The sequence below is a fragment of the Phymastichus coffea genome, unplaced genomic scaffold (assembly GCF_024137745.1).
Source record: "Phymastichus coffea isolate CEN01 unplaced genomic scaffold, Cenicafe_Pcof_1.1 PCOF00035, whole genome shotgun sequence".
Classification (NCBI taxonomy): Eukaryota; Metazoa; Arthropoda; class Insecta; order Hymenoptera; family Eulophidae; genus Phymastichus; species Phymastichus coffea.
This window is the reverse complement of record NW_026706846.1, coordinates 1,953,363-1,971,809: the sequence shown is the minus strand read 5'-3', so window position 1 is coordinate 1,971,809 and position 18,447 is coordinate 1,953,363. Positions and strand designations below refer to the sequence as shown.

General features: G+C 43.7%; 1 protein-coding gene across 3 annotated transcripts in view; it reads left to right on the top strand.

Moving 5' to 3' along the window:
* LOC131663397 (NADH-ubiquinone oxidoreductase 75 kDa subunit, mitochondrial) overlaps window positions 1–18,447 on the top strand; it is a 779,163-nt gene that overhangs the window by 614,743 nt on the left and 145,973 nt on the right. For all 3 annotated transcript variants that reach the window (XM_058933788.1, XM_058933789.1, XM_058933787.1), the window contains one exon: window positions 1,413–1,588. In XM_058933788.1, the coding sequence (XP_058789771.1) occupies window positions 1,413–1,588 (176 nt within the window). The remainder of the gene's footprint in view (window positions 1–1,412; window positions 1,589–18,447) is intronic.

Here is an 18,447-nt window from a genome sequence, read left to right as displayed (position 1 = left end):
TTGGCGTTGAAAAAATTCTTGAACCACATATTCTGATGTAAAATTGCATGCTCTTTCAGAATCCGTTGCTAGAATCATGATAAAACTCACAGGAAAAGAGATATGCTCGATTGAAACATAAAAAACACCTAAATTTTCGAAAAAAAAAATTTTTAGGATTTTTTTTCGAAGTGTTACGGTGAAGATATCACCTTGCGACCGTGATCAAAGGTGATCATGGGATTTGAAGTTTAACAGGAAATTTTTTTGTTTACCGTGAACCATCGCTTCTTTACAAAATGGCGGAAAAAACGAATTTTTTTTTTTCAATCTTCATCAACATTTTTCTCAAAATCTATGGTCTTTAGAAAAAAATTCATAAAAACAAAAATGCCTTAGAATCGCTCGAGCAACATTCTCAAATTTTTTCAGAATTTTTTGAGACAATTTTTGATTTTCCGGGAAACTTGGGAAATGGAATTTTCAAAAATGTCTCCAAAAATTCTGAAAAAATTTTAGGATGTTTTTCGAGTGATTCTAAGACATTTTTGTTCTTATGAATTTTTTTCTAAAGTCCATAGATTTCGAGAAAAAAATTGATAAAGTGAACATAGCGGCCGAAACGAATTTTTATTTTTTCAACTTTATCAATTTTTTTCTCGAAATCTATGGACTTTAGAAAAAAATTCATAAGAACAAAAATGTCTTAGAATCACTCGAAAAACATCCTAAAATTTTTTCAGAATTTTTGGAGACATTTTTGAAAATTCCATTTCCCAAGTTTCCCGGAAAATCAAAAATTGTCTCAAAAAATTCTGAAAAAATTTGAGAATGTTCCTCGAGCGATTCTAAGGCTCTGAAATTTTTGTTTTTATGAATTTTTTTCTAAAGACCATAGATTTTGAGAAAAATGTTGATGAAGATTGAAAAAAAAAAAAATTCGTTTTTTCCGCCATTTTGTAAAGAAGCGATGGTTCAAGGTAAACAAAAAAATTTCCTGTTAAACTTCAAATCCCATGATCACCTTTGATCACGGTCGCAAGGTGATATCTTCACCGTAACACTTCGAAAAAAAATCCTAAAATTTTTTTTTTCGAAAATTTAGGTGTTTTTTATGTTTCAATCGAGCATATCTCTTTTCCTGTGAGTTTTATCATGATTCTGGCCACGGATTCTGAAAGAGCATGCAATTTTACATCAGAATATGTGGTTCAAGAATTTTTTCAACGCCAATTACATAGGAAAAAATCACTTTGAAAACGTGCAAGAAATTTGGACATTTTGGACGTTAATGGGTTAAGCCTATATTTTAGTTTCATCTGAAAAACATCCTACTTTCTTCATTTAAGAATAAATTTTCATAGAATTTCGTATTTAATTTTAAAGCAAATTTCATGAACTGTATCTAGAATAAACTAAAGTAACTTTTTTAGGAAGTCATGGCGATTATGGTGCTTCAATAGCTGATGTTGTTCTACCCGGCGCAGCATATACTGAGAAATATGGCACCTACGTGAATTTGGAAGGAAGATCTCAACAAACTAGTGCTGCAATCACGCCACCAGGTTTAGCACGATCTGACTGGAAAATTATTCGAGCTATATCTGAGGTAACGTTACAAGTACTCTTTTTATATTATTACTTCGTTGTATACTCTATATATATATATATATATATATATATATATATATATATATTGTAACGGGGGGATAAACCTGCAAAAATGGGAAATTTATATAAGAGCAAACTCCCACGATGCAGAGCAAACCGCCGCTCCGTTAACACGTATGTTAGTACGTGTATTCGCCTTAACGTCAGCTGATTTAATTTGATTGTCTTCAATCAAGCAGAGTTGAACTCACCTTAAGTCACGTGCTTTGTGACACATGATGAGTTTGACGTGTGAGCGACTTTACTCCTTCTCCGCTTAATCCCCTAGACGTAATAGGATTAACACCTAAGCCTATTTCAATTTCTTAAACTATTAGGAAAATCATATGGCGAAATCGGCGAATAAGTTTAACAAAGTTTATTCAAAAATCTATACAGTCTTTGTCGGGCCGAAAGACTGACGCACGCGAATAGGATTTACAATCAAATAATTTTCCGTGGGAAAGAGAGAGAGAGAGAGAGAAGATACGAAATTTGGCGCGATCTAACGCTCGGCGCGAATACAAAATTATTAACGCTAACGTGGCTAAACAAAATAATAAATATATTTTGACACGCGATAATAAAGGGAGGTGCACCTACCCTGCGGTGCAATTACGGTGATCAGCCGTAATTGTTGATGCCAATAAAATGTATCAACTGCCTCCGGAACTGTTATCTCAGCTGCGCTGTCTCGTGCCGCCTATCAGCTGCAAATGCTGCAAATGCTGCTCCCGTGATGCTGTAATCTGCCGATCACGTGGTTGCACTCGCGCGTGTAATTACTCCTGGTAAAACTATCACTCGGCGAGAAAACAGTGCAAACAAAATTCGGCGGTATCCACAGGTATCAACAGCTGAGACGTAACTGCTAATTTGAAAGATCGCGCGCCCCCTCTCTCTCTCAAAACTTAGAACTAACGCGCGAAATTCAGAATCGCGAACGGTTCGATTAATTGAATCGACTACCGTTGCAGCCCCCTCCAAGTCCTGACTACCCGGGCAGGACGAATACCCGCGATTCGCTGCCATCAGGAACCTGAAAGTAATAAAGAAGGAAAGGAAACAAAATAAACACTCCCTTCTCTATTTCGGCTAATTTATTTGCCCTCCAGGGCCTACATCATTGTTTGGCTACACCTGGCGCGCGATGTTTCGGGTAGCGCCAGTGTGTAGCCTTCTTCGGGCACCGCTGGGAGTTGGTCACCCCAGGCTCTCCACAGATGTAGCAGCCCCTCAACTGCGACCGAGATTGAGCAGCCTCCCGTCCTCGTGATGGCTGCTCAGCAGCCAGAGGGGACTGCTGGGCACTGACTCCCTGTGAGGCGACGATAGTCACGCCTCCCACCGTGGCGGTCGCACGTCCATCCTGCGACCTAACCACGATGGTGGTATCAGGAGCCATGCGCCCGTCCACATGGACCGTGAGCGTCGGTCCAGCGTCAGTAGCTCCCGGGGCTCTCTTCTCTTGAGCCGGCGCCGGGAGCGCTGCGGAGGACTCTTGTCCATTATCCACCCGCAGCAGGGCCTCTCCATAGGCCCTCTGACGCTGAGCCATCCCTGCCCACTCCCCGAGCAGCTCTTCTGCGCCCTGGCGGCTCAAAAAGCGTCTCAGGTGCTCCTGCACCTGAGACTGGAGTTCTTGAGCGAACCGCCAGGCACTCCCCACCTCGTTGATCCCCAGACGCACGTGTCTGAAGTCGAGGAGGAGAGTAGGCTGCTCAGGGATCCGGGGATGATTGCAGACCCAGTGCGAGGCCCCACAGGTTTCCCTGGGCCCTGGGCATTGGCTCGCACTGTCCGACGTAAGGGTTACGCCGGACTTGAGGGTCTGCACCCCCTGGTCCACTGTAGACTTGGGACGTTCGACACTGTCCTGATCCTCGGTCTGCGTCGAAGCGTCCCGAGAAGCCTTCTTCGGGGCAACCCACGACGAATCCCGGAGAACCTCTGCCACCGAGGCATTGCGCCGATCCCTTCGGGTGGTCCCTTCCAACTGGACCCTGGCGAAGCTCCGCAGATCTTCAATTAGCTGCGTCGCATCAGAGCCCAGTTGCAGATCCAACAACATCTGCGTGACCACCTCGAAGGTCTCCTCTTCGACGACGATTCTCCGGTCCATCTGAAACATCCAAAAAACAACAAATTTCGGATGAATCTCCCTGCGCGAAGAAACAATCCTAATAATAGCCGCATCCCACCGAGTTATACGCTCCCTCGCGATTCTTTGTGGGAACGCCCTGGTCCTCGTCGGTTACCGCTCGGTTTTATCGGCCCAACCGTCCTTTGTACGACGGGCACGGTCCTTCGAGGCCTACCTCTCCCTCTATTCACCTTCACGGGAGAGTTGTTGCCCCTCGCTGGACCGGTGACCGCCTCTGGAACCTTTCGAGGTCGACCTCGACCTCTCTTAGTTGGGGCAGATACCGGTAACTCCGACGTCTCGGTGGGAACTTTATCTACGACCGTGGGGGCTGCTAACTGGACCCGCTCGCTATCTGCTAAATCCCCTCCCGGATTTTCGCGCGCATTCGCGGAGTCGTTCGCATCCTCCGACGGCAGTTCTTCTGGCGGCTCGCGAGGTTCGATGACCTCCTCGCTTTCCTCATCCTCACCCGGACCGTAATATGGTTTAAGGTCTTTGGCATGGAAGAGCTCAGGCAGGATCTCCAGCTGATTGCCTAGCCTGTACGTGTTGGAACCACAAACCTCTTCAATCACGTACGGGCCGGCATATTTCGGCGCTAATTTAGCTGAAATACCTTGAGCAGCTGAAGATAGAATCCTGTTCCTCTTCCAAACCCAATCTCCGACCTTAAACTCGGGTTGCCGTCTCTTCCGGTCATAATAAGCCGCCTGACGCGCAGCTTCCTCCTTTGACTTGGAGTTAGCTCTCTCCCACAAATTAGGAAGCTTCTCCATATGTTCAGCCCAATCTTCCACAGCCTGACCCTCCGAACATTCAAGGGCCTGCTGATCTTGGGTTCTTCTGAACGTCAAAGGAGGTACCGGCTGACGCCCAAACATGAGCATCGCAGGACTATATCCGGTGGCGCTATGAGTTGCCGAGTTCAACGCGAAGTTGAACTCTGACAGGTGTTCATCCCAGCTCTTGTGATCATGGCTTACATAAGACGTGATCATGGTTTTGAGTGTCCTGTTTACTCGCTCTGTGGGATTCGCTTGGGGATGGTACACGGGAGTTAAGGCGCGCTGGATGCCGTTCATCTGGAGGTATGAATCAACCTCCTGATTCTTAAACTCGGTTCCATTATCCGATAAGAATACTTCTGGCGCGCCAAACCTAGTGACAATCCTCTCGTGTAATTCCCTTGCGATTGTCTTCCCATTGGCTTTGCGTATTGCAATACACTCTACCCAGCGAGTAAACAAGTCTATAAAGACTAAGATATACTCAAAACCTCGAGAGCTTTTGGGAAATGGACCAGTGATATCACCGGCCACCACCTGCCAGGGTCGTGACAGTTGTCTACGACCCATCAGCCCGCAAGGTGCTCTTTGTTCCACCTTGCACTGCTGACATACCGGGCAACTCTTTACGTACTCCCTGACCTGATCATACATTTTAGGCCAGTAGTACAAGCGCCTAGCCCTGGAGAACGTACGCTCTCGTCCTTGATGTCCTGCTGTAGGAGCATCATGGACTTCTTGGAGCACCTGGTACCTTTTCTCCCTAGGTACCGCAAGCTTCCACGCTTCATCGTTGTCGATGGACCCTTCACCATCCTCATCAGGCTGATAATGATACAGTCTCCCTCCCACCACCTTCCAAGTGGGGTAAGAGTGTGGATCCTGGCATACTTCCTGGTATTGTTGCAAATACCAGGCGTCAGTGGTCTCCGGCCGACTATTTATAGCACTCACTTCAATCCCCTCCTCCTCATAGGCCCAAGATAAAGCGTCTGGCACCACATTGAGATCCCCCCTTCGATATTCGATATCGAAGACATTACCTTGCAATGCTAGCGCCCATCGCGCTAATCTTCCAGTGGGGTTTCTCATATTGTGGAGCCATTTCAGGCAACTATGATCGGTGACGACCCTGAAGTGATGCCCTTCAATATACGGCCGGAACTTTCCAATGGCCCATACTACTGCCAAGCACTCTTTCTCGGAGACCGTATAATTTCTCTCAGCACTGTTGAGTGATCGGCTGGCGTATTCTATTACGCGCTCCACTCCATCGACATCCTGTGCGAGAACTGCCCCGATCCCACTGTCACTAGCATCAGTTTGCAGTACAAACTGACCGTTCGGATCGGGCGATTACAATATTGGGGCGGAAGTCATCGCCTCCTGCAATCTCGTGAAAGCTCGCTCTTGCTCCTCCTCCCAAGAGAAACGTACATTCTTCTTTGTCAGGCGGTTTATAGGTTCAGCGATCATGGCAAAGTCGGGTATAAAACGTCTATACCACGAGGTCATTCCCATGAATCGCTTCACCTGTTTGACAGTCCGGGGTGTTGGATATTCTAATATCGGGCGTATCTTCTCGGGATCTGGTCTTACTCCGTCCTGGTTCACAAGAACTCCCAAGTACCTGACTTCCGTCTTACAGAAGTGACTTTTCTCTTTGTTGATGGTTAGGCCCGCACCTAGAATTCTTTTTAATACCCTTTCTAGGTGCCGCTTATGCTCCTCAAAGGACGACGAAACCACGATTACGTCGTCAAGGTAGGCAAAAGCGAATGGATCCATATCCGGGCCTATTACCTTGTCCATCAACCTCTGGAAGGTCGCTCCTGCGTATGACAGTCCGAAGGGCATTCTCTTAAATTGAAAGTGCCCTAATCCAGGAACTGTAAACGCTGATATTGGACGCGATTCTTCCTTTAAGGGAATTTGATGGTACGCACTGCTCAAGTCCAAAGTAGATATGAACTTGGCATCCCTTATTCGTCTTAGGATGTCGCTCATATATGGTAAAGGATAGGCATCAGGTTTGGTAATTGCATTTACCTTTTGATAGTTCACACAAAACCTATATTTTCCATCTGCCTTCTTTACCATCACTACTGGACTTGACCATCCGCTGGTCGCTGGTTCGATAACATCCTTTTCCAGCATATCTTTGACCAGCGTGTGCATTTCCTCTCGCACTCTATCTGAGACTGGGTAGTACTTCTGTTTGATGGGTCGAGCATTACCAACATCTATTTCATGCTCAACCCCCACGGCACAACCTAAAGCCTGACCCCCGTCAGGAATCAATCTTCTGACGAGGTCTTCAATTTCTTCAAGCTGTGACTCCGTGGCTTCCCATAGTCCTACCGGTGCGAGAAATGCCGTACCATCAATTCCAGCCACTTCCATTGGTATTTTCACTTGGGCGTCCTTAAGCCATAATTCATCCTCATCGGGATCCAAAACTGTGCGGAACTCTCTTATAAAGTTCGCGCCTACATAGCAGTCATCTGTGAGCAGCGGCGTAATGGCGACTCTGATTGCCTTCGTGATTCCCCCTACTTTAAAAGGCAACATCACGTGACCAATTATAGGGCACGGGCGTCCATCAGCAAGCCTTGCATCGCCCGCCCTGGTCACATTCAATCCGAGTCCCATCTCCGATGCCAATCTCAGCACCAATTGACCCATGACCGTGGATGAGGCGCCGGTATCATAGAGTGCTCTAATTTTAAAGTCACCTATGTCTACCCGCAACCACCACCTGGTCTCATCCTCTGGGTCATATCCACGAGTCCCATCTCTGCCTCCTTTCATCGTGCCTTTCAGCGGCTTTTTTCCTTCCGCGGCCGCGACAACGGTGGGCTGGCTCCTACTCGTGGATCCCTTCGGCAGAGGAGCTTTTTGCGTGGAGGGGCTCTCCCTGGAGTCTTCCCCCTCCTCCACAATCTGTATATGGCCATCTGGTCCTTCCAGAATGACCACTGCTCTATTCTGCCGAGGGCTGGCATCGGGTTCGATCGCCTTCTGCTCTAACGTACTGCTAGGTCCTGGACTCTCTTGATGCCCTTCCAGGACCTGTTTGGATCCCTGGGTCGCCGACAATTTGCTGTTTCCCATCGGCGACCCGCGGCGAGAGGTCGAATCTAGTGGAGGCGCGAAGATGACCTCTTCTCTTCGCTCTCCTTGCCGTTTCCCTTGTTGCAATCTGGGCAGAACTTGCGACTGAATCCCAGCTTGCCACAAGCGGAACACTGGAGAGGCTTGGTGAAGTCGATCTTCCGCCTCTGACCATCTCGCCGCTCGCCAGGAGACCTAGGAGAAGGGGAATTTTTCCTTCCCCCACGCCATCGGCTCTTACGCAGTTCTGGAGGGCTGCCTTGCTTGTCAGTGGCCAGCTTGCGTAACATCCGCTCGATGCCCTCCAGACGCTCTTCCATCTTCTTATCAGAAGTGGGAGCTTGCGTAGCCGATACCGACGCTTGTTCGGTAGGCCTCCTGGCAGGGTTCTCCACTCCCTGTCCGCGCTGCGGATCTCCCTCCTTCTTCGCACGCTCTTTCCCTTCGCTGGCCATTGCAGCGGTTTGGGATTTACTACCAGCCGTTCTTTTGCTCGGCTGGTAGGCGTGCTGAGGGAAGATCGTCGAATTGGGGTCAGCGAATACACGTGGACGACGACCGTAAGATAAGGTGTTCTGTACTTCGGTCGCCCTCCTGTTGAATTCGCGTATCGACTTCATCTCGCTCCGACGCAGCTGAATTTGGATGTTTGGAAGGAGGTTTGCATGGAGTAAGTCTAATAACCTCTCCAAGGGCATGGGTGGTTCTAGTCTATTGACAAGAGCCACCAGGTTGGACACGTAGTCTCGCACTAGTTCGTCCTCGCCCTGGAACCGGTTCTGAGCTTCCTGCAATAGCCTTTGCTGCTGTTGCGTACTTGTGCCGAACCAGTCCCGGGCGTCCGCGACGAACTCTGCATAACTGAGCCACTGGTACTTGTTATTATCGTACCAGGTCCTCGCGTTACCTTCGAGGATCTCTGATACGGAACAAAGTACTTCGTCATCAGTTAGCCCTGCACCTACGCGCAGATCTTCCAACCTTGACAGAAACGTATCTACGCTCTGTGCCCTACTGCCCGCAAACCTCAATTTCCATCCGCGGACGATTTTCCCAACATCTCGGGTTGTGGAGAGCCCTGAGGATATTTGATGTCCGGTGCCAGATGATCCGCTTCGACTCCTCTGTCGAACGGGTGCGGATCTCCCATAAACTTCCGGATCCTCTTCATCTCCTCTTCTTTGGAGGACTTCCGGTGGGGTGACTTCCCTCCTTCTGGGTTGTGGTCTTGGAGGAGCCGGTGTGCTTCCCGGGATCCCAGAGTCGTAGTGACAGGTGTATGTGTCCTGGAAGTCCACATTACGTGCGGAACGTGGTTGAACCGAGTCGCGCAGAGAAGAACGACTTGCATTGGCCATATCCTGCATTGTCTCTTCCAGCTCTCGTATTCGCAGACGCATATCCCGCGCCTCGCGCTCCGCACACACCTGTATTCCCTGCAGAGTCTGTAGGGTTTCCAGGATTCGACCTACCAGTTTGTGGTTACGGTCGACTCCTTCCTTCAGGTACTCTATTTCTCGGAAGGCTTCTCTCAAGGACAATTCTTCCTGAGGCTCCTTCCGGGTGCAGGTTCCCTGCGCCCTGAGATCCGGATTGCTCCGCCTCCTTTCCCCCTCCTTCTGTTCTTGCGTATGGAGGGCCTTTTGGACGAGTTCATCTTCTTCATGGCGGCTGGCTTCACCCTCAGAGTCTTCATCCGGGCAGGTGAATGTCCTTGACATGTCAGTCAATGACACTCCCTCCCTATTGATGATCCTGAGGGGGTGGTTGCTGTTATCCTCCGTGGTGGAGTTTTCCAACTCGTCACAGACTGTGTCGAGCCACGCCTGTCGGGATCGCCTCCTGCGCCCCGCTACCTCTTTGCTGTGCGTGGTCTCTTAGAAATCTGTGGCGGTGTACTCACCCAGCAACCATCTCCCAAGCCTAGCCGCCTGTTGGATGACACTTCCATCCTTGCGCAGCTCCAAATCCGCTAAATAGTGTTCGCGCTGTGCGGAGGTCAGCTCTAATGCCCAATTGTCGATTTGAGCTGACAACAGAGCCATCTTGCCTCCGCACGGGTGTAGGATGCGGTTGAGGTTTAAAATTTTCGGCCTAATCGACCACTACCGCTTCCTATCACCCAAGGTATGAGCGGGGTATACACTATTTAGTGTAACAACCCTTATTGCCTCCTTTTATAAGGCTCAAATTCGCGAGATTATGAGCGCGTGCAGTTCCGCAAACTTTCTATAAATATTATAAAAAATATCCTACCTAAGGTCGGAGCCTGCTGTTTGCTTGCTCCGCCTGGCTAATAATTGAACTGCACGCTTGGGTCGCGCTCTCTGCCTTTATCGTCGATCAGGTGCTACCAACCCCCCTTTATCCACCAAACTGTGGCTGAAATTGGTTAACACCTGATTATCCCGTACGACCTGAAATCACTTCGACCTATCAATAATTATCGCTTTCGGCCCTTATTACAATATTCTTAACAATTTTTAGCTAAAGGTTCGAAGTGGTTTCGTTTTTTCCCCAGCAGAGGGCGTACCGCTCACTATCTCGCGCTATCACCCGCTCAAACCTTCCTAAGCGCTCGCGCAATCGTCTCTCTCTCTCGTGCGTCGATTACCTTCGACGCACAATCCTATTCGCACGACACGGGTCTTAATACCAGTTGGGCGCCATGTAACGGGGGGATAAACCTGCAAAAATGGGAAATTTATATAAGAGCAAACTCCCACGATGCAGAGCAAACCGCCGCTCCGTTAACACGTATGCTAATACGTGTATTCGCCTTAACGTCAGCTGATTTAATTTGATTGTCTTTAATCAAGCAGAGTTGAACTCACCTTAAGTCACGTGCTTTGTGACACATGATGAGTTTGACGTGTGAGCGACTTTACTCCTTCTCCGCTTAATCCCCTAGACGTAATAGGATTAACACCTAAGCCTATTTCAATTTCTTAAACTATTAGGAAAATCATATGGCGAAATCGGCGAATAAGTTTAACAAAGTTTATTCAAAAATCTATACAGTCTTTGTCGGGCCGAAAGACTGACGCACGCGAATAGGATTTACAATCAAATAATTTTCCGTGGGAAAGAGAGAGAGAGAGAGAGAAGATACGAAATTTGGCGCGATCTAACGCTCGGCGCGAATACAAAATTATTAACGCTAACGCGGCTAAACAAAATAATAAATATATTTTGACACGCGATAATAAAGGGAGGTGCACCTACCCTGCGGTGCAATTACGGTGATCAGCCGTAATTGTTGATGCCAATAAAATGTATCAACTGCCTCCGGAACTGTTATCTCAGCTGCGCTGTCTCGTGCCGCCTATCAGCTGCAAATGCTGCAAATGCTGCTCCCGTGATGCTGTAATCTGCCGATCACGTTGTTGCACTCGCGCGTGTAATTACTCCTGGTAAAACTATCACTCGGCGAGAAAACAGTGCAAACAAAATTCGGCGGTATCCACACGTATCAACAGCTGAGACGTAACTGCTAATTTGAAAGATCGCGCGCCCCCTCTCTCTCTCAAAACTTAGAACTAACGCGCGAAATTCAGAATCGCGAACGGTTCGATTAATTGAATCGACTACCGTTGCAATATATATATATATATATATATATATATATATAACGAGAAATTTTATGAAAACTATAATACATAAGCGTAAATTATAGCTTTATAATATTATGAGATAAATTCAATTAGCAATTTTTATTATTTAGCTAAGATATGAAGCTTCAAAGTGACTATTTAGTTTTGAAAAAGTTGAGCTAATATAAATCTTCAGTAATATATATATATATACACTCCCGCCCAATAATCTTTGCCCACCTAAGAACAAAACGACTATAACTTTGAAACTCCATATCTCGGCTGGAAATACACCTACAGAGCTCTGCGGGAGCTCATTTGAAAGAGTTTTTCGAGCACTTTTCAATTGTGTATATTAAAATCATGCTTAGATAATTCCCTTGCAAATAGGACGTCGAATATCAAAACAAAAATTACGAAATTGTTGCTTTTTCTTTCACCGCTTGCCATATCGAGAAAAAAAATCGTAGAAAAATTCTAAACATAGCATTTTTTAGCTCTTTTTCTGCACTATCCAAAACACTCATTCAAAAATAATTTTCGTCTAAATTCAGCGATTATATGAGCATTTCATTCAAAAACAGCATCTATATTCATTGCTCTGTATCTCGGAAAATTCGAATTGTAGAAAAAAATTTTCTTGGAAGAAAATGCTCTACTTTGTAAGTAGAATACGTGAACGAAATTTCATAATCATATGAAAACATTTTTTTTTCAGTCGTAATATCAAGTAGTCTAATTTTTTCAATATTTCACTTTGGAATAATAAAACATATCATTTATACTCGAAGCTATTCTATTAATTGTAGACAAATTTTAATTGTATGCAAATCTCGATCAACGAAAAATCTAAGTAGAAAAATTAATCTAATCTACCAAAACCGACATAACTAATGGTTAGTGAAAAAAATTTTTTTTTAATGTTGTTCTAATCTTCTAAAAAATTGTTTACCATAGTAACATATTATTGAAGTATGGCACCGAGAGATTTTAGTAAACGTTATTGCTAGTATTCTCAATATTCCTCGTCGAACCGTAGACTACAACGTAAATAAATTTAAAAGTAGCGGCAGTGTTGAAGACAAGAAGCGCTCTGGTAGACCGCGGAAACGATTGCTTTTACCATTTATGTGAAATCCAATAACTTGATAACGTTTACTAAAATCTCTCGGTGCCATACTTCAATAATATGTTACTATGGTAAACAATTTTTTAGAAGATTAGAACAACATTAAAAAAAAATTTTTTTCACTAATCATTAGTTATGTCAGTTTTGGTAGATTAGATTAATTTTTCTACTTAGATTTTTCGTTGATCGAGATTTGCATACAATTAAAATTTGTCTACAATTAATAGAATAGCTTCGAGTATAAATGATCTGTTTTATTATTCCAAAGTGAAATATTGAAAAAATTAGACTACTTGATATTACGACTGAAAAAAAAATGTTTTCATATGATTATGAAATTTCGTTCACGTATTCTACTTACAAAATAGAGCATTTTCTTCCAAGAAAATTTTTTTCTATACAATTCGAATTTTCCGAGATACAGAGCAATGAATATAGATGCTGTTTTTAAATGAAATGCTCATATAATCGCTGAATTTAGACGAAAATTATTTTTGAATGAGTGTTTTGGATAGTGCAGAAAAAGAGCTAAAAAATGCTATGTTTAGAATTTTTCTACGATTTTTTTTCTCGAAATGGCAAGCGGTTAAAGAAAAAGCAAAAATTTCGTAATTTTTGTTTTGATATTCGCCGCCCTATCTGCAAGGGAAATATCTAAGCATGATTTTAATATACACAATTGAAAAGTGCTCGAAAAACCCTTTCAAATGAGCTCCCGCAGAGCTCTGTAGGTGTATTTCCAGCCGAGATATGGAGTTTCAAAGTTATAGTCGTTTTGTTCTTAGGTGGGCAAAGATTATTGGGCGGGAGTGTACATATAAACAAAATCAATACTATTAAACAACAAAATCAATACTACTCGGGCGCTCACTTCTGATTCACTACCCTGGTCCTCGCTATTACTCCGCACATTTGATTCCCACTCTCTCTTCTTCACTTCTTCTCTCTCTGATTTAGGCATTTTTAATCGCTGCCTTAGTCCTTGGTAAACACTCTGACTGCAGTATGCTGCCTCAGCATGCTATAGCAGTCCGCTCGGTCTTTCGCACCCATTCTCCCCGAGACATGCACACATGTGCAACTGACCATAGCATCTTATCGCTATGCTCTTGGCCTTGGCGCGACGCAAGTGAGGCTCTTGCAGGCAACCTCTCTCTCTCTCTCTGTCTCTCTCTAGATTTAGACATATATAAAAAAAGAAAATGGTCCGTTATATAACATCCTTTTCCCTTAAAACCGTTCCCGTCCACGGTAACGTCGATTAGGGGTTAATGACACAGTAAATTACAATAAATAAAAAAAAATTGATATAGCATTGGTAATATATATGGTCCATAATATTCATATGAAGAAAAAGGAAAAAAAAGAGAAAGACAAAAAAATAATGAAACAAAAAATAAATGGTTAGGAGAGAACGATGATTACTGATGAGGACTGTATCATGGTCTTGGTTGTGTTCTTGATCGTTGTAATGTGACTTGAAGGGTCCTTTGTCAGGCACTCATATCATGTCCTTTCAAATTGATTGAGTAAGAGCTTTGATCCTTCAACAAATTATGGTCCCGATTATGACTACCGGAGAGATTTCTAAAGAATAAGGTGAGGTTCTCGATGTCATCGTAAGGGGTTCCATTGTAATCGAAGGTCGTAAAGTCCTCAGATCACAGGTCTTCAAGTGACGGTTCCAATTATTGAGATAGATACCCCTTCCACAAAACCAATTGATTCGTAGTATCTTACGATTTTGGTAACCGTACATGATTTTATGCGACTCGAACTCTGTTCTCGTTACATAATATTTGCACGCTCTAGGTAGATATACAGGTACCTATTTCAAAGGCTTGCTGCTACGTGGCGAGGTGAACAATATTTAGCCTTGTATCTTCTGTTGGAATTCATTAGCGTCGAATTAGCGCTGTGGCTGAACATGTATTTAATTACGCCCATGGATCTGCATGAATCCTCCTATATTGTGATATAACCAATTGGACTGAACTTTCCGAAGTCGTCATATATCCGCTATTTTGGCCACGGTCTTTTCTGTTCATCGTGGTGTGGAACCAAGAAATGTAGATGCCTTCAGCGTCATCTTCTTTCAGATAAACCTTGTTTCAGCGTCATCTTCTTTCAGATGGATCCTTTCGGATTTGCTTTCGTGCAATGTCGTGTCCATTATATTTTCTTCTTCATCGTGGATGTTTTCGTCTATGTCTGTTTCGTTGTCGTTGTCTTCGGACCAGTCTCCGGTGGTGTATAAGTATAATTTCATTACTGCTGTGAGGTACTCGACTTCGGAGAGGTAGTCGATAATTACCTTTCCTTGATTTACAGTGATCGTTGGTAATGGTACCATTTGCGTTGATCGGATGTTTCCTACAGTCTCAAACAAATGAATGACCGTGGCTTCCTGTTGAGAATCATCGTAACTCACGTATACAGCAGTGGGGCGATCCTCAATTGGTCCGATGACTCTTGGTGTATACCGCTGACTTCTTCCATTCTAGGTGAAATATGGTCCAGTTAGTAGCAATGTCAAAAGCAAGGTCAAGATAATCTTTGCCAATTATATTAATACACGTTGTTTCATCAAGATGGCTAGTGCGATTTTGTAATAACGAGCGAAGGTCAAATATAACAGTGGTCCTTAAAAAAAATAAATTTATATTAATAGATATGTATATTTTCCAATTCGTCCTCTTTATTTTTATAGGATCCATTCTTTCATTATATAGTCCTGCTTTTCTATGGTGTAAGCTCGGAGATTTGTAAAAGACAAGGCGAATAAGGAAATAAAGAAAAATAAAGTCAGATACATATTAAATGAAAGGAAGAAAAGAACCTGGAAGAGTAGAATAAAGTAAATAGTATAGATAAAAAGTGTAAGAATAGGTAAATATATAATTATATATATTTGAATTCATATAATTATGCCTGAAGCTTAAGTTTATTTACGTGTTTGTGTATTCTCTTTCCGTTAGGTAGTTCCAACATAATGTTTTTATGATTCAAGGTTTTAATAATTTTTAAGGGTTTTTTGTAATAACTGTCGGCTTTTCCTAATCTGGGATCATTCAATACCCGAGCATAATCACCGACTTTTCCTTTAATGGGTCTAGCGCGCTTATTTGATCAGTTCTTAGATTTTTCCTTTTCGCGCATTTGGTTCTCGGCTGCTGCTATTCTTAGTTCTGTCAAACGTAAAATTAAATCATGCAGGTATTGCTTAAAATGCCTAACTTTGCCTCCTCTGGAATCTTCATAGGGAAACGAGTAATTCGTCCGTAAACCAACTCAAAGATCGGTGTAATCTGTTCCATTATGTATGCTCGTATTACAGGTGAAAACGGCAATGGGCTTTAGCTGATCCCAGTCATCGAATTACTCCGAGTACATTCGTAGAAAATCAACTAAAGGTGCATGGCTTCTTTCGAGAGAGCCATTAGTCTGAGGTCTATATCCGGAAGTCGTTAAATTGTCAACTTTAAACAAGTGTAGTAATGACTCCAGAATCTCCGAACGAAAACTTGTTTCAAGATCTGACAGTATTGCTCTCGGGGCGTCTTTGATCTTCCCTACGGTGTCTATTGATACTTTGTCAAACGCCTCGATCGGCGTATCTATGATCAGTATTGGTTCCTTAGTATTATGTCGGTCAATTTTCTTCTAAAGACAATTCGGACATTTCCGGACATGATTTAATGCATCTTTCTACAACCACAGCCAATAATACCGTACTCTGATCTTTTGGTATCTCTGGTCTCCTTGTCTAGCAATTTGGAAGCTCGTTACGTTTTTCTCAAGCAATATTTTCGTCAGATTCATCAGTCCAACTTTCATAGTTTCTATACTAATATTGTCATGATACTTATCTTTAATAACAATAGAGAAAATACTATGATTTTTGTATTTATTCGTTAGAATTTATCCTCGCTCAGTAATTTCGAAATAGAGATTTGATCGTTGCAATCTCGAGACACAAAATGCACAAAATTATCCCGTTTACATGTCAAGCACTGTTGATTCGTGCTTACATTATTTTACAGGATATATCTCGCAAACCCTAATGATATATTACCATTGGTGGTATCACTGCTCGAACTCGGATTCTTGTAATTCTTTGGTTTTCGTATTGGTTGATTGGTCCAGGTGGTGGCAACATGAAAAATATTTCATCATCCACTGGCGTCTTCGAAAAATGTAATTCCACAGGACTCTCATTCTTAGGGTCTAATTTCTCGGATATACCATAAAAACTTTTAAACCTCATCGCAGGTCGAGTTCCTTCAACGATAGGGGTGCCTCCGGTATCCCTGTTTTAATCTCGGGGTTACCGATATCTCACGATAACGTGGTTGCCCTAAGGTTTCTTCGACTTCTCTTCTTTTTCCAGGACTTATTTCTTTAGTAGTATCCAAGTGACGTTGGCTTTCGTGTTTCAAGCGGTACATGTCCGGATCGCTGCTGTGCTCTAGGTGGGTTCCTACTAATTTTTGCGATTTTTCCACTAGTTTCATTATCCTGTCCACCATTACTTCATCCGAATCATTTACTTCATCGTAAGGGTCAAGGTCCCATAGTGTTTTCTGTAGTTCTTGCGGAGGATCATCTCCATCCAAGAAATGAGAGGGCATTTCTATAGTTTAATTGTCTTGCACGAGTCCTATATCATCCCAATAAAATGATGCATTGTCCAAATTCGTCGTTCGCTCGTTCCTCGCATCTTTTGGTCGCACTTTCGTTTCCTTTAATTACCTTATCTTCAAGTTCACCTGAACTTCCACTAGTTTGAGATCCACTATCTACTAGTTCTACAGGTTCGGTACCCGTTTCACTCGCTACTCGTTCCGTATTCGAATCCTCTGGTACACTGTCAGACTCCGATTCATCACTCTGAATTCCTTCACCTGATTTCTCTCCTGGTTCCGCTTTAATCTCTTTTCTTAGGCCACCACGCCGTGGATCTTCTATCGGAGATCTATCATCCTTGCTGACTTGAGCGTATTTTGTATCTTTATCTTCCACTGTAGGTGAGGATAACAAGGATCGCCGAGATAAAGTTGTCTGTTTCGTACTAACTTCGTTGTCTGAATTTGAAACACTGGCACTTATACTTTCGCAGTTCAGTCGATCTAAGATGTCTTGCATCCACTTGTATCACCCGCTTGGCATATATTTCCCTAAATATGAGTCTTTGACAGATTTGTTGTCTTCCGTGTCTTTCGCGACAATTTCTATGACAGATTCATCAGTCACCGTTCTTTTCTCCAGGTTTGGAGTTCTAGGCAAGCTTCCTTCCTTCGGTTCACCTAGTTTGGATCCGAAGCTACTACTGTGGGCAAAAAGTAAGGTGAATTTTCAATTTAAACTTCGCGGGCTTAACATTTCGGGCTAGTTCTTTTTTTCTTGAGTTGGTAGGACTGCGAATGACACCTGGGACAAATTTCATGTCAATGTCATCATCAGTAATATATTTACGCTTGTGTTTACCAAACGACCAAGAGTGCATGTTTCGATTTTTACAATGTCTGATTTAATTGAGCAAAGAAGTGCCATCAAATTTTGTTTGCGGAATGAAATTTCGGCTGCGGAAACGTTGAGGATGTTGCGGAAGGCCTTTGGTGATTCTACCATGTCGCAGAAAAATGTTTATAAGTGGTACAAAGACTTCAAAGAGGGTCGAGAACGTGTTGATGACTTGGAGCGCTCCGGACGACCATCGACGTCAACAGATGACCAACACGTCAATAAAGTGAAGGAATTAGTGCTCGAAAATCGTCGGTTGACTGTTAGAGACCTTACTGATATGATCGGAATATCAGAAGGATCTGTGAAAACAATTTTGAAAGACCATTTGGGCCTACGAAAAGTCAAATCTCGTTTGGTACCGAAAACGCTCAATTTCTTGCAAAAAAGTCGCCGCGTTGATGTGTGTGAAACAATGCTTTCTGACTATCAGGACAAGCTCAAATGCATGATTACGGGAGATGAGACTTGGATTTATGCTTACGACCCTGAAACAACCGACCAATCAAGCGAATATCGTGCTAAAGG